This window comes from Austrofundulus limnaeus, unplaced genomic scaffold (genome assembly GCF_001266775.1).
Source record: "Austrofundulus limnaeus strain Quisiro unplaced genomic scaffold, Austrofundulus_limnaeus-1.0 Scaffold419, whole genome shotgun sequence".
NCBI lineage: Eukaryota > Metazoa > Chordata > Actinopteri > Cyprinodontiformes > Rivulidae > Austrofundulus > Austrofundulus limnaeus.
Genome location: NW_013952821.1, coordinates 231516 through 247032, shown reverse-complemented (window position 1 = coordinate 247032; position 15517 = coordinate 231516). Strand labels below are relative to the sequence as shown.

The following is a 15517-nucleotide window of genomic DNA, read 5'->3' as shown; positions in this document are numbered from 1 at the left end:
AGCTCTACAGAAAAAAAAGACTACATTTTTTGTTTTTATTTATTTATTTATTTATTTTCTGTTTTAATGCTTAAAGCAAAGACAAGCTTCATATTTTGTTAGCGCACCATTTGTTCCATCATGGCCTGAAATCCTGGGGCATTACGTTTTCACTGAGCTCTACAGAAACGGACAAAAGTCTTCTTTACTGGAAGTCGATTTTACCAYAAACAAAATTGYTTTAATATTCCAAGTTAGGCAGAATAAGGTTTAAGTGCAGCCGTTGCCAGTATATTTAGGAATGGTTTTTGTTTTGAAGCATTCTTCTTCTAGGCTCTATAAACTCTTATTCTTTGACAACTTTCATCATTGGTAACGCTACATATTGTTTATTTTGGATTTAGATAAGCAAAGCAAAAATCAAACACTGTTGATTTTTTATTAGTTCGATTTTACATTTTTACATTTAGGTTTTGAGAATGAAAAAAAACACACGATTGTTTTCCTTTAGCGATTTCATTTTGAAACGAAAAAAACAAAAACAAAGAATGAACCATACATGGATTACTTTGATATGAAGTGCCATGATTTCTGCAGAATTTCCATAATTTGAGATAAAATAAACAATTAAACCTTGACGGTGCACATCTTTTACCTGGAAGTGCAGGTYTGAGCAGGCTGCTGATGAGAGTCCCACAGAAAACTGACAGATTCAGACTCATGTCCTCCGAGTCCCTCAGGTCATCAATGTGCGCTGAATGCCAGATGCCTTGAAAACAAAACAAGAAATTATAATAATTACATTCCAATAACACCCCCCCCACCCCTCCCCCCTTCCTTTTTGTCCTCACCTCCTTGGAAGCCAATGTACTGGGACTGACTTAGAATCCTTGAAACCTTCACAATAAAAATCACCCAACAGGGCTGATCCTCCTGTGACATCATGTAATTCATGGTGCAGTACCTTCAGACAGATATATAAACACACTATTCATGTAGGCAGGCACTTAGAATTTGTTCAAACGAAACYAGCTGCTTTAAGGCCTACTTTGCCGATGCGATGAGCTCATCGCAGCCCTGGGATTCCTCCAGGTCCACCTGGATGAACAGAATGTGAAGAGAGTGGCCTGCATTTTGGATGAAGGCCCTAAAAAGAGTTACATAGTAAAAAGCAGGCCATCATAAAGGAACAATCCTATGGTTTCTTTGAGTTTGTACCGTGTTTTATTGCAGAAGGAAACTTCAGTGTCAAACTGGTGGAGCGACAGCAGGAGGATCCTGTCTGTATGTAGACCCAGAGCATAAGCTAAAACCCTCAGATCTGATCTGGTCAACAAGCTGGAGAAGGTAGTGATCTATGCAGAAATACGAAACAGACGTGCTGTTAGAGGTTTGTTAAAGGACTGTAAAGAACCAATGAAGAAGAAACGTTTTTTGATGCCCCACCTCCAGAAACTTGCTGGACTCCTGATGTTTGTTTAAACAGTCTCCCAGAAARTCTCTGAGCGAGTGGTGATGCTGCTGCTGGAAGTACAATCTCTGGAGTTTCTCTCGCTCCTGGTTGGATAAACCTGAGTATTTGAGCCTCACCACAGCATCAGGAGTGGCACAGTTTAACAATAAGCCTTTGGCCAAATTGAAGACTTCCTCCTCCTTGTCTTTATTTTTCGTGTGCATCATTTCTTCTTTTCCCACAACTTCTTTGTTTGCTTCATCAACCTCACCGGATTCATAATTTTTCATTTCCTCTGATTCATTTTCTTGCTCTGTGTCCATTGCATCAACAAACTCGTCTTCCATCTCAGTAGCCGAGTCTTCTTTGTCTGACTCAGGTTTTCTTATGTCCTGTTCTTCACTGTCTCCAGCTTTCTGTGCTCTCCTCTCCAGTGCCTGAAGCAGAGCACTGGCACACGCATCACTGTGGAAGCCAATAAAAATGTCAGACAGCTTGAAATCCTCGTTGGCTTCTCCGGCAAATTCCTTCACCCATTCTCTCAGTTTGTCCAGAACCCGGTGCTGCCACGACTCCAGGTCAGTGCTCCGATCCACTATGTGTTTTTCCAATCTGTTGATGAGCGGCACAGGGAAGTGTTCATAGACCTTCTTCTGGTCTTCCACCACCACCAGTCTGAAGTTAGTATGAACACGACATTTGACCCTGTGGGAGCCCAAACCCAGATCCACATACTGCTGCTTACTGAGGTAGACATAGTACTGGTTCAAGGCATCGTACAGGCTTTCGTAAAGATTCTGCATGTTGAGGAGGATGACGGTGCGCCCAGTCTCCATGCACGTTTTCACACGGTTTACATTCCGGCAGATCTGGGCATACTCCTGGTCCTTTGGGAACCCTGAGCCAAAAATTATTTCAGGTGGTAGATAGTCTCCTTTGGCAAAGACTTGCTGCTGAAGGATATGAAGCGCTGCATTGTTGGTGGTCAGTAACAAGAGGTAACGGCTCTCTTCATTAGTACCATGATCAAGATTCTTTTTCACCATCTGCAGAGTCCTAGGTCTGGGAAATTCTGTAACATCTTTGAGAACTTCTTGAAAAAATATGACCGGGTCAAAACTCTCCTGCTGTCCACTGAAGTTACGTAAGATGGCCTCCACCAGCTGTTCTGCATCTGGTTCTTGTTGTGTGGACTTGACTGCTGCAAAGAGCATTTTGACAAGGCTGTAATAATCCCTCAGACCAAAGAACTGATTTTTTGAGGTCTCACTACAGATGTTTAGAAAGGCCTTTGCCAGAGATGGGAAGAGGTGTTTGATTTTTAAGAGAATCTGTTTGGAGGATGAACATATTCCTTTGGCAGTGTCCACAAGTTCATCCTCACTTGGGTCCCATCTGGAGACAAAAATCCCTCTGTTCATTTTTGCAGGGTCAAGGGCCCAGTTGGAGATCCCAACAAACCCGACCTTCATGTGCGGATCTGGTTTGTCTTTGTCAATACAGCCATCCTCCAAGAGAGGGTGAAGGGTCTTCAGTGGCATCTGTGGAGAATCTTCTGCAAGTCCTATCTCATCAAGCACCACCACTGAAACATACTCATCCATGTTTTTGTCCTTCTGGAAGCGAGCGCAGTTCCGGAATGTACCTATGATGCCCTCTGGACTTGAGTGAGGGCTGCACTGGAAGGAGACCATATGGACCTGTTTGAGTTTCCTGAAGAGTTCACAGTGAGAGTTCTGTCCCTGCATAGCATCTGCTACAACTGTTTTAGCAAGAGACTTGGAGCTGCCTGGCTTTCCTACCAGAAAGAGTGGGATCCTGAGTTCTATACACACAACCATGAGGAAAACATTCTCTTTGAGGGCTATGTTTTTGGCAATGGTCTCTCTGGTCTGGATGTTCTGGAGGAAGAGGTCTTGACAAGATGAAATCTCCTCCTGCAGTTTGGCTGCAGAGTCCATTGGGCTTGGAAAGTACCTACAAATTTCTTCCAGGTACTCCTCTTTGGCCACAAGAGATGGGTAATAGCACACTCCAACAGCAAGAATTAAGCACTTCAGGGTCTTGTCATTTTCTTCAAGGCGATTGTAGTTCAAAAAGTTTTGGCTGTGCTGGTAAAACCATACAAGCACTTTCATGGACCTCTCCACATCTCTTAGACTTACAAAACTGCATTCATTCTTCCGACTTCGCATGTATTTCTGTGAGGCAGCCAGCACATTTGAAATGATGTTCCTGCAAGCTGCTGGCAAATGATGATTTGCTACTTTCTTCTGGACTATCTGTCTGATGTAAGAAAGCTCGGTTATGTCACTCAGCTGGCCAAAATCCCACACCAAAGAGACCATGCTCGGAGGCAAAGGGTGAACTCTGTACACGAGCTGCCTCAACGGTACTTTTCCAAGGCGGTCTTTCGTTTCATCTGCCCTCACTCGGTATCCCAACCCTGCACATTCCAAACGTTCCACCATTTCAGGAGAGTGCTTCCTGTAAGGATTGCAAGCAGCTATTATTTTCAAGCCGCTGTGTAACTTCAGAGGTTCGCCTTTTACTGTCTGGTCACACAGGATTTCTTTGATGGCAAAAATGGCCTCTGTGGTGTTGGCTTCGTCAAAGAACAAGATGGTGTCTAACTTGTGTCTTTGCTTGTTCACAAGAGCAAGCATCTCAGCCTCATGCACCTTTCTATAGATCATTTCTGCTGTGGTCCCACCATGAACCTTGACAAGAACCATGTTCTCCACTGGTTTTTCCTCTCTCTGCAAAGTGCAGAGAAAACGGACCAATCTGGTTTTGCCACATCCAGTCTCACCCATGATAACAACTGGAATTCCGCACCGAAACCTCATGTGTATGGCAAGCATCTTCATCACATTGTCAGCAGTAAGCTCGTAAGTTGGGTCTGGATCAAATCCCCTGTCCATAATTCCTTTTCTTGCACCAACAACACAAGAAATCCTTTTGATTTTGTCTGGTCGAGGCAGCTGATCAAAGTCCTCGGTGAGGGAAATCCTTTGCCGCTGCAAACCTTGAAAAAGTTCTTGAGTCATTACATGGTCTATCAGAACCTTGCCGCTGTGGGGATCAACTGCACTGAGTGTATTCTGACTTCGACATATCTGCACATTAAACCCAAGAAAAGACATGGAAGAGTGGTCTGCATTAAAGAAAATGTATGGATGGGACTCATTTTCCCAGCGCTTACGAAGTGTCAGACGAGTGATAAGGTCATCTTCTGAGCTGCTTTTGATGCGCAGCATTGGACTTTGGTCACTTGTGTTCAGAGAGGGAGAGGCAAAATCTCTTGCCATGAGAATCATGAACTTCACAATGAAACCCTTAAAGCCAGGAAGCTGGTCCGCAAGAAAGTATGGATCACAGAAAACTGAATTTTCACAGTCTTTTAGCTGCACATTGAGGAACCAGGAGAAGTTCTTCAGCTCGCCCCAAGATGGATCATCCATGCCACAGTACAACAGAAAGTGATTGAGACAATCAATGGGATTTCCAACTCTGGACCCTTCCTCATAGTTAAAATGATCCAAACTCTGTTTCTGGTTGTACAGCCTTAAGTACTGGTATGGCCTCTGAATGCCTTCACTGCAAAACTCCTTTTCATCCATGAGTGGATCAGAACTCTTTTTTGTTGGAAAATTTTGACTGGCCAACATCTGCTGTACCTCTCTGGGAGGTTTACAATGAATGGTGGGCAGAATGTCAAGTAGCCCAAGTTTTATCTGAGGGAGAAAAAAATAAACATTTTAAATAAAGTGGAAGATTTAAATACACAATTTCAAATCTTAAAGTTTTAAGAAATTTTCACATGAAATGTACTAATGTAGTTAATCTTCTAAGGTTTGTGTGGTACTCTAAAAACGGCATATACCAATAAAATCATAATATTGAATACATTCTACCTCTTTTGTTCTATTTTGAAGTGATGTGTTTGTATTCAGGACCTCCACAGTTATCAAATGATCTTCATTCCGTCTCCACAGGTTGCCATGGCTGTCGCTCAAACAGCCCAAAACCAAGAGACGGAAAAGGACCTCCTCCAGACCCGAGCGAACCTGAATTTAAAGAGAAGCCTGATTCCTATGAACAACCTAGGGCTGGGCGATAAATCGATTTATCGATTAATTCGAATTTGTCATTTATAAAGATTTAATTTTGGGAAAATCAAGATTTTTTTTTCCCCATCAGTGCACTCTTTGGGGCTTTCTTTAGTTCAGAGGTCAACCCACCTGTCCCTCAAGATGCTTGGTACATGACATGACAATATGGCAGCTAGCAAAGAGGATCTACTTCTCAAAAAGGCAGTGTTTCTTTGGTTATCTGGAACTGGTTAGTTTAGCAAACTCGGACTTGTAGCAACAAATACCTCACTGCAAAATCTGTTTGAAGGCTCTTGCTACAAAAAGCAGGAGTACAACAAATTTGTTTCAACACCTGAAACAGAGGAACTCTGTTAAGTGGGAAACAAAATCGATTAAAATCGAAAATCCAATTTGGGATGAAAGAATCTGAGATTTTTTTTCAGGCCATATCTCCCAGCCCTAGAACAGCCAACAACAGAACAAGATGTCTACAAGTATAGATGTTCATATACTTACTCCTGCCGTGTCAATGTGAAGAAGAACTGGGTCCTGCTCTCTCAAAGGGGACAGTTTCTCTGACAGACTCTTGATCAGAGAGTCTATGTCAACACATTGTTTGATCAGTCGGATCCTGATGTAATTTGCTCTTTGAGATTTCTGCTGGAACTTCTCAAGCAAACGATCCACATAAAGGGACTTCCCTGTTGTTTAAAAACACTGACGTCAGGCTCACTTGGCTATAAATTAAAAAGTCTTGCTTCTAACATACAAAGATCTCAACGACCAAGCTCCACCTTATATTAAAGATCTTATTGTTTCATATTTTCCTAAGTCTCAGACTGCAAGTTTACTTGTGGAATTGAAAACTAGGCTCAAGATTGGGCTTATTTTTGATAAATCCTATAGTTCAACTCATTCTCACTCCCAAGTCGTCACATATTTAGGCTTGGTCAGGTTCCCTCTGCATCCCGTTTTGACGCGTTAGGTACCCACCTTGCGTCAGTTATTGACGAGATGAGGTGGAATCCATTGTCATTTTTTCAGGAAGTGTAGAAAATGCACAAAAACTAACCATCCCAAACCCTAAAATTACCTTTATTCGCTCTAGACATCATGTCCCTGACCGTAGTACCTAAAATTAACCATCAACCCTGATTCCTAATATTAACCATTTTTAGAAAGTGTAGGAAATTCACATCAACTTCGTGTCCAAAACCCTAAAATTACCTACAGTAATATTCGCCCTAGACATCCTATCCCTGACCCCACTACCTAAAATTAACCAAGAACCCTGATCCCATGGACCCAAACTCAAAAACCCCTATATTTTGCATCCCGACGCATCAAAACCGGACACTGAGGGAACCCAGAAATACCTGGTGTATGAATAACTAACAAGAACGGGTTACCCAATGCATCAAAATAAGAAGCAGTGGGAATGTGACCAAGTATCAATATGTAACTAGTTGGGAGTGAGAATGTGTTAAATGTTGGCTTGGGTTTCCTGAGCTATCCTTTTGGAGACTGCTGCAAAACACGCTGACCTCATTTCTACCTTCCGTCATTGTCCTTACTCGTCCTACTTTCCGTTTGTACTTAAAATTGCTACATCTCATAGAAACTACACTTGGATCAATCCTGTGTTACTTTCCTGTCCTCTCAACCTTCAGTTGTTCAAGACAAATRGCTGCTCATCCTGAGCTTGGTTTTTGGTTCTGCTACAAGTTCTGTCCTGTCAAAAAGTCATAAATTTCTTTCTACTGTTGCCTCTGTTCTGCTCAGGAATGAACATTTGATGGAATTTGCTGGCTTTGTTAGATAGATAACCTTTATCAATTGGCTTTTCATAATATTCTGTAAGATAAAATGTACAAATTAAAACTTTAGCATAAAATACAAACATGAACCATGAAAAGAATTATCCTTACCAACTGCAGGGCGTGCAGAGGACAACATCCAGACTGAGAGTCTGTCCGGTGAAATCAGAGCCACTGAGTTCTGTGACGAGGTGTTCAAGGTGAAATGGTGATGCAGATATTTCCTGGCACTCCCTGCTGTTAAACCCACACCAGCCGGTACTTTGTTGTTGCTAAAGTAAGATGGCACACATCTGTGCTGGTGTGCAATGGGACTGACTATCACCAAACAATACTGTGGGCTCGCACTTCTCTCTAGAACCTCATAGAGCTCCACTAAGGCTTCACTGACATCATAACCCAGCAGCCCGGGATTAACCAGAGAATAAATCTTTTTCCAGTTTTGTCTGGAAACTTGGCAGAGAGCGCGGCGAAGAAAGATCTCCACCTCTTCTTTGCTGGTTTCCTCTCTGCACACCAGAACCTCGTCAGAAGACGGCAGAGGCTGCGTTGGGCTCTCCATGTAAAAGGACAGCGTTGTGGTGAAAACCTCCATCGTTGAACAAAGCACGAGATTTGGCTTTCCCTCTTGGAGGAACGTTGGGAGGTTTCTGGTCACGTGGAGGGGACTGATTTCAGAGAGGCACAAAAGGAAGTGGGCCAAAGTCTGGATGTCCAGGGACTCGCTGAGGTACTGAGACATGTCCCGCTTAAACTGTAACCAGAGGTGTTCAAGACCCTTCTCATTTATGAGATCAGCATCTTCTTCATCATCAGAAGAAAACGCCATCCAATCATGATCCATGTTCTCCGCTGTGTGCCTCGACTTAGCTGACACGTCCATCGAAGTCTCATAAAACTCATCTTCCTCATCAGATTCAACACTTTCTACTTCCTCATCCTCTGACATCAGGCTCACAGCGTTAGCGTAAGCAGCTCTAACGTCGGTCAGCGTGCACCGAGGCCTTACGGGAAACAGTAGGTGCCACAGCTGTTGTGGAACAGAAGCCTGCCTCTGACACACCTTGTGTATCCAGTGACACATGTACACCAGCTGCTCTGAGGTGTAGTGATTCAGCAGGTCRAAGCTGGAGCGCATCTCGCCAATGAAGGAGCACCACTCCTTCTGGCAGGAGTCCATGGACTGAGCGAGTTCACGTAGCTGCTCCGTCACCTCACCCTGGTACAACACCCGTTTCCCCCCCAATGATGAGAAGGTAACGACGATGCACGGCTGCTGCTGCGGACTGCAATGGACCTCAGCGGACCACTTCCTGAAGAGCATGTTGCCAGATGTTTGCATCTGAAGAAGGATGGTCCCCACACTCTGAACTCCTTCAAAAACCTAAAATGTAATGCAAGCAAGGCTTTAATTTAAACAGAATGAGTCGAATCTTATTTTTATCTACCGTATTTATTCAAGTATAATACATAAAATTAAATCCATAAAATCATCCATAAAGTTGGGGGATAGTACTATACTCGGATAAATATTTTTACTTGTGTATTTTAACTGAAATATCGGCTTCATTCACAAAATGCATGAGTCCTTAAATGAGACCGCGTAGTAAAAAGCAGTTGAAGCAAGCTTACCTCTGACACTCCTCTGTTCTTTAGAGCGAGATAATAACAGATCCAGGAAGGCGACATGATGTGAAAAAAAGGGGGAAAGTAGTCCTGCATCTTAGTAATGATAGCGAACTAATGACATTAGCGTGTAACCGAGCCGCTCCTAGAACAACAACAAACACATGTTCGTCTGTAATGGCTGCCGTCTACCGGTGTTCTGAAAAGGTTTGCATCCCTGAAAAAAAAGWTTCCCCACCAGAGGGGGCGCTCGCGAGTAGGAAGTAATCTGCTTTTCCCCCACAAGATGGCCCAAATCTCATGTGAAGTCTCTGACTTTTGTGTTGGCGCATCCTGGTGGACTATGTGTAAAATTCCAGAATTCATATGATGCTGCTACAGCTGATATATATTTGTTGTCAAAATACCTTTTAGTACATATGTTGTTAAAATAAAAAGAAACAGTCCAATGATCATTTTATTGATATGTATAAAGACTGCAAAGGCTGAAAAATCTTGAATTCTGAATGAAACTGGAGGTAGTTTGAGGATTACATTATTTATGCTTTTTAAGCTCAAAAAAGGGGGTTTGTATTATACATGAATAAATACGGTAATTTCTTCAGAAGTCCTGAGCCTCTGACCTCTGTGAATCYGTTGACTTGTTCTCTGCCGTGTTCCCCTTTGGAAGACATCAGCATGAGTTTGTTTTGAAGCTCCAGCAGATCTTCGAGCTTGTATCTCTTCTCTTCTCTGTCCCTCTTCACCGTCACCTGGATCATGTTTTGAAGACATCTCTGAAACCAAACAGGACCCGTTAGAAAACGTTTAAAACCGTTTGTGTGAACTCAATCTGCACTTTATAACGAACACCAACCATTTCCTTGTTTTCGTCAGACCATGCGATGTGATAAACTCCGCTAGCATTAATGGAAGAGGCCAGCGAGAGCGAAGACTGCTCCACCGAACCGTGAGTCTCCTTCAGGGCTTTCAGCCAGCTCAGCAATCGAGTTGACTCTCTCTGGAAAACAAGTCAACAGTATTTTTGTTTTTCTATTTTGTTTTATTAATACTTTTTAAAATATTTTAACAAAATTCAAATAAAATTCCCATAAAAGTACACTAAAATCTTTTCAATTTCTTCAAAAACATTCTGTAAAATCAATCTCAGTGTTCTTGCCCTATTTTTGTCTATTTATGCTACAATTAGCTTTTAGCTACCATTCTGCCACATTTAGTTTTTAACTAATTTTGCTCATTGTAGCTACTGTAAGGAAGAAGCGTGTACAGAAAATGGATGGATGGATGGATAGCTACTGTTTAAGCTTTATTTGTTTTTTAACAGGGTTCCTACAGTTTAAGCCTAGTTAAATTTAAGAATTTTTAAGACTTTTTAATGCCAAGTGAAATCAAATTTAAGACCAATTTTACAATAAACACAAATGACAAAAAAAAAAAAATTAAAACTGCGGCAGAAACTCGTGAATCAAAGTACTTTAGGTTGAATTATTCAAACACTGCCAATAGACCAATTGTTTTTATCCATATCTACTGTAACTGCTCTCTTGTCAAATTTAGCAAAAAATATTCTTAGCAGTCAGTTTTAAACTTAGTTTAATTCCTGGAAATCCTCTAAAGACCCAAAATGACAACATTATTAACTTATTAGAAAACATATTTTACATTGCTCAGATAGACGGTTGTTGAAATATTTGCATGTGAAATAACAGGAAGTGGTGTCAGAAGGAAACATYTGAATGGGAATATTTCAAAAATAAATAAATGTTACCAATTATTTTAATATTTGATACGAAAAACAGTCATCCTACTTACAATGTGTTAACATTTTTAAGACTTCTGAAGATTGATTTAAGACAGATTGATTTAAGACCTTTTAAGGCTTTATTTTTGGACTGATTAATTCGAGGCCTTTTAAAGACTTTTTAAGGATCAGCGGGAACCATGTTTAACTTTAGTGACAGTTTTGCTAACAATAGCACCCCTTTGGCTCTTTTCAGCTACTTTATTGTTTTAAGTTTAGCTTTAGTATTCTTAATATTAGCTATTTTTTTTGCTAATTTTAACTTTAGTATTTGTTTTACTATTTGTAGTAACTGGATACTATTTTAGATACTATTTTGCTAGTTTAAACTTCAGAATCTGTTTTGCTCTGTTTAGCTACTGTTTAGCTAATTTCAGCTTTAGCTTTAATTTTAGTATCTATTGTGCACATTTTACCAACAGTTTGGCTGGTTTTAGGTTTAGTATCTGTGTTGCTAATTTTAGCTTCTGTTCTGATCATTAACACAACTCAGTTTCAGCTTCTTCCGCAATTATTCATCAATCAATCAGCATTCCCTCTGTGTTTTCACAGATATATTTCTAGTTTCTTTCACAGTTCCAAGAACTGTGAAAGATTCACTTTAAGATTCCAAGAAATCTTAAAGTGATCTTGATCGTTCTTATCTGATGAAGTTTCAGTCCGACACTTTGACAATGACTCGACACTTCCGCACAGAAGGGTGTTAGGGAGGAGAAGAGGATTAATACCAGTTTGTAAGGGAGCTTGTCGTCTCTGCTCTGGGCGTCCCACACCTGATGAGCACATTTAATGAATTCCTCGAAGCCCGCCCGAGGGGAGAGGRAGTAGAGCAGAGGAGCGTAGCCCATCACCGCGTCGTGGAAGCAGGCCACCTGGTCGATCTCCGTGTCATTCTCTCCAGCAGATATCGAGGCAAGGTCGACGTAAACTTTCACATCGCTCATAGCTGTTGACGGGACAAAAGTGAGTGGATGGGTGCTTCTGATCATTTTAAATATAAATAAATGCAGGAATCCTACTTTTAAGGTTCTCTTTGACCCAGCTGATCAGTGTCTGGCTCTTTAGAAACTCTTCCAGACACGCAGTGTGCTGTCTGGTGATGGTAGAGAGCTGCTGACTGGCATGAAACAGGTCATCAGTGAGAGAACTCAGGACCCTCTGCTTGAAGGATTCTTCATCCTGTTAAAATGTCATGAAAGAACTCAGCATTCTCACAGGAAGGAAGCAGCAGGATGGTTAAATCAAGACCTGGTACTAAAATGGATTGCAAGTAATTTATTATTACCTCCGCCAAGGGAGGAGGTAATGTTTTCTGGCGCATATACAGTATGTCTGTCTGTTTGTCTGTCTGTCTATGGACAAAATGACTAAAAAATTTAAAGATGGATTTTCRTGAAATTTTTACCACAGGTGGGTATTGGCCAAAGAAACACACCATAAAATTTAGGTGATGTTCCAGATCATGATCCGGATCTAGGAATTTTTTTTTCTAATTCAAGCGAAGCAAGCAGGCTACGCAAAGTGTCATTACATGAGACGCATGTCTGTAGTAAACAGGAAGTAGAAGTYGCAAACTCGCTGGGACTTTCATCCAGGATAATAGAGAGAAGTTATCGGGAAACATGTTGCTACTATCAGGAAAGTTTTAATTATTCTGTTATCAACTAGTATTTGGTGATGTTACATGCTGTCTGGAGACGTAGAGAAAGAAATGTGATTCTCTTCACGTTTCGGGAATAACTGAGAAGACACTGACAGCGGGAGGAGGGTCCAGCTGCARTGACGGGTGCAGCCGAGCTGAAGCTGGTACCGGAGCGGGAACAGCTGATCACCATATGAGGAACTTATTCAGAAAATGTGTCTCCGCCTGTCCTTTTGCACATTATTTTTTGAAAACAAACAAACAAAAAAAACAAAAACAAAACCACCTCAAGTGAGCGTATAATGTTTTTTGCGAAAAACAGGAAGCTTTTGCGAATCGTGCCGTTTCCAGAAAATTTAAACTGTAATCTTAATGTTTACTCACTTGAAAACATTTTTTATGATACCTTCACTGCATAGGCMCAGAATATGTCTGGTTATATTTGGAATGATACTKTGTTATGATATTGATTCAATATAATTGTTCTACATGTGTTTTCTGATAAATATGTTGGAATAAACTGAAATTTTGATTTCCATCATTTACTTTTACGTATGAACAGGATGTTACTATATGTAKTATAAAGCATTGGATAGATCACTTTTCCAAGGGGGAACCTTTTAGCRTAATTGACCCTATAGCCTTGGCAGAGGTTTGTGCTCTCCGAGTGCTTCTAGTTAAGATTTATTTCTTTTGAGTTTGAGACAGGTTTGAGCAAGCCACTGATGTCAGAAAGTTAGATTACCAGCTGGCTGAGGGTGTCGATGGCAGAGAAGTTTCCAGAAAGCTTCATTTGTTCTGCGATTCTCAGCACTGCTCTGGCTGTAGCCGCTGCCTCTTGGAGCTGTCGGTACTTCTGGATCTGAGCCAGCCTTAGCTTTACCCAGTCCTCCTYAGAGGTAAACTCCGCAGAAATCACCTCCAACATCAGATTCAGCTCATTCCTCAGCAGTTTCCCGTCACCCTGATCACCAGACTCCACCAGCACCTGGTCGAGCTCCTCGAAGGTGATGTTCGCCTCCGCGATTCTGCTGCCAAGTTGGAGGAACTCCTCCACCACAGGACTCCAGGTGTTCTCGTAGATCTGCAAGAGGCTCACCTGAACAGGAGGCRGGGCAGGAAGCTTCGTTGATGCGAAGGAGGCTACCCGTTTGACCCACGAGGACAGAATCAGGTTGCTGTGATGCAGCTTGTGCATCTCACAGGACATTTTTAGGATGTTGAAGCTGGTTTTATACCAGATGACCTGCGGAGGACCGGTCTTCTGCAGCTTTCCTCCCGCATCAAAGGCCTGAACAAGCACCAGTCTGCTCAGGCTCACAGCTTGGATGTCTGCTCCGTGCTGCACCTCCAAAGTCAACATCTCAGGAGCTGTTAACCCAAGAAAACATCATGCAAATATATCAAACCAGAGAAATATACAGYATGGATGCTGAGGCACGATTGCTCGCACGTCGTCTTTTGGCTGCAGCCGACAAAAATTATGATAATGGAGCACTTCATTTTTTTAGATCTGCCCACCTGTGATGCTCTCTGTAACCTTTGCCATCATCTTCATCAGTGTGCTGATTTCCTGCCTGCGATGTAYGAAAGCGTTCAGCTCTGTCTCTCTCTGAGCCAAAATCACCTCTGCAGCAACARGAATGACCACCGACTTTGTGTTCTTCTTGTCTGTGGAGATGTAATAATATATTAATACAGAGTTTCTCTCATGGATTTTATTCAAATTACTAAYAGAGGGAACGTACACTGCTGGTAAAGTCTCTTAAACTGCTCCTGATATTTCAGGCAGATCTGTAGGTGTCCAAGAGATGCGTTTCCTTCCAACAGAGACACAACCAGAGAGCTGACAGCCTCCACGCAGCTGTGGACCACCTGTCCTGCGGTGTCATCCACCTGGATGGACCTCCAGTCACCTGAGACAAAAAAAAAAAGATAAAACAAAACTTTGATGACACTAAGAAGAAATCCTCTGCAACATTAGTGTAAAAGTTGCATCCGCATTGAAACATTTGGTACAAATAGATGAATAAGTGACCAACAGCTGGAGAGCAGAAAGTTCACGGCGGACTGGGGATCCAGCAGCTGGACCACCGTGTTGTCCCTGAACCGCGCTGCAGACTCAACCACAACAGCCGACGTGAAATCCACCGGAAGATCTTTAACCTTGGAGCTGAGCGCTCGGATCAGGTCTCCCTCCTGTCCTCTCTATGAGAAACGTGACAAAACTCTGTCAACATATTTGGTGTTTTCGGTAAATAAGCCATTACAGAACACTTGTTGTGCAAAAGCGCAGGTCAGAAGCACGTATAGACTGTAGATCAGCAGGTTTTTATTGCACTAAACAAATAAAAATGCATGAATCTGTAACTGTTAACAACATTCACACTTGCTTATGAATTCATGACCCTTTGGAAACATGAGGTTTGGTTTTTCACACTTGATCTCTTAATTTTAAAATAAATGAGGTAAACTTTGTTAAAAGTTTGATGCGTCTTAAACTGAGATATTTTGGAGAATAAAAAGAGTGAATTATTAACGTCACACCTGGCAGGTTGTCTTGATGGCTAACTCAAAGGCTTCATGGAAACAGGTTTGAAGATCTTCATGAGTTTTCCTTAAAGCTGCTGAGGTCGACTCCAGGCAGCAGACCAACACTTTATCTTCATCACTTAACTGGAAAGAAACAACACATCTACCTTCAGTGCTGATGTGTTGAAGCTGAACGGACAAATAAAGAGTGCTTCACTGACATTAGATATCCTCTTCTTCAGGTCTTTCTTCAGGCTCGCCTTCCAGCACGAGGAAATGTCCTCAGAAGAACTTTCAGCTTTCAGSAGCGAATCCCACAGCTGAAGGRTAACRAAGACATGACTGTATGAGGACGTAYAAACCAGGGGTTCTTAACCTTTTTGACCTCAGGGCCCAATTTGTTGAACATAAAGTGGYACGAGACCCAGTCAGCCATTACCAATGTACGGATCAAAATGATAATTATTCTAAATCTTGGTTTATTTGTATTGTATTTACATTATAACTGAATTAAATACACTTATAGTTTAAAAGTAAAACTCCTGTTAAATAATCACAAGACATGATTAT

General features: G+C 41.8%; 1 protein-coding gene across 1 annotated transcript in view; it reads right to left on the bottom strand.

Annotated features, from left to right (window-relative positions):
* The window catches only part of rnf213b (ring finger protein 213b), a 24775-nt gene that overhangs the window by 7602 nt on the left and 1656 nt on the right, over window positions 1–15517 (bottom strand). The window contains exons 3-20 of the mRNA XM_014024332.1: window positions 15169–15267; window positions 14963–15091; window positions 14458–14623; window positions 14164–14331; window positions 13937–14086; window positions 13161–13786; window positions 11793–11952; window positions 11502–11719; window positions 9829–9972; window positions 9596–9748; window positions 7458–8730; window positions 6046–6230; window positions 5350–5502; window positions 1426–5169; window positions 1198–1334; window positions 1028–1126; window positions 831–943; window positions 635–748 (exon numbers count right to left, since the gene is read on the bottom strand). Coding sequence (XP_013879786.1) covers window positions 635–748; window positions 831–943; window positions 1028–1126; window positions 1198–1334; window positions 1426–5169; window positions 5350–5502; window positions 6046–6230; window positions 7458–8730; window positions 9596–9748; window positions 9829–9972; window positions 11502–11719; window positions 11793–11952; window positions 13161–13786; window positions 13937–14086; window positions 14164–14331; window positions 14458–14623; window positions 14963–15091; window positions 15169–15267 — 7831 coding nt within the window. The remainder of the gene's footprint in view (window positions 1–634; window positions 749–830; window positions 944–1027; window positions 1127–1197; window positions 1335–1425; window positions 5170–5349; window positions 5503–6045; window positions 6231–7457; window positions 8731–9595; window positions 9749–9828; window positions 9973–11501; window positions 11720–11792; window positions 11953–13160; window positions 13787–13936; window positions 14087–14163; window positions 14332–14457; window positions 14624–14962; window positions 15092–15168; window positions 15268–15517) is intronic.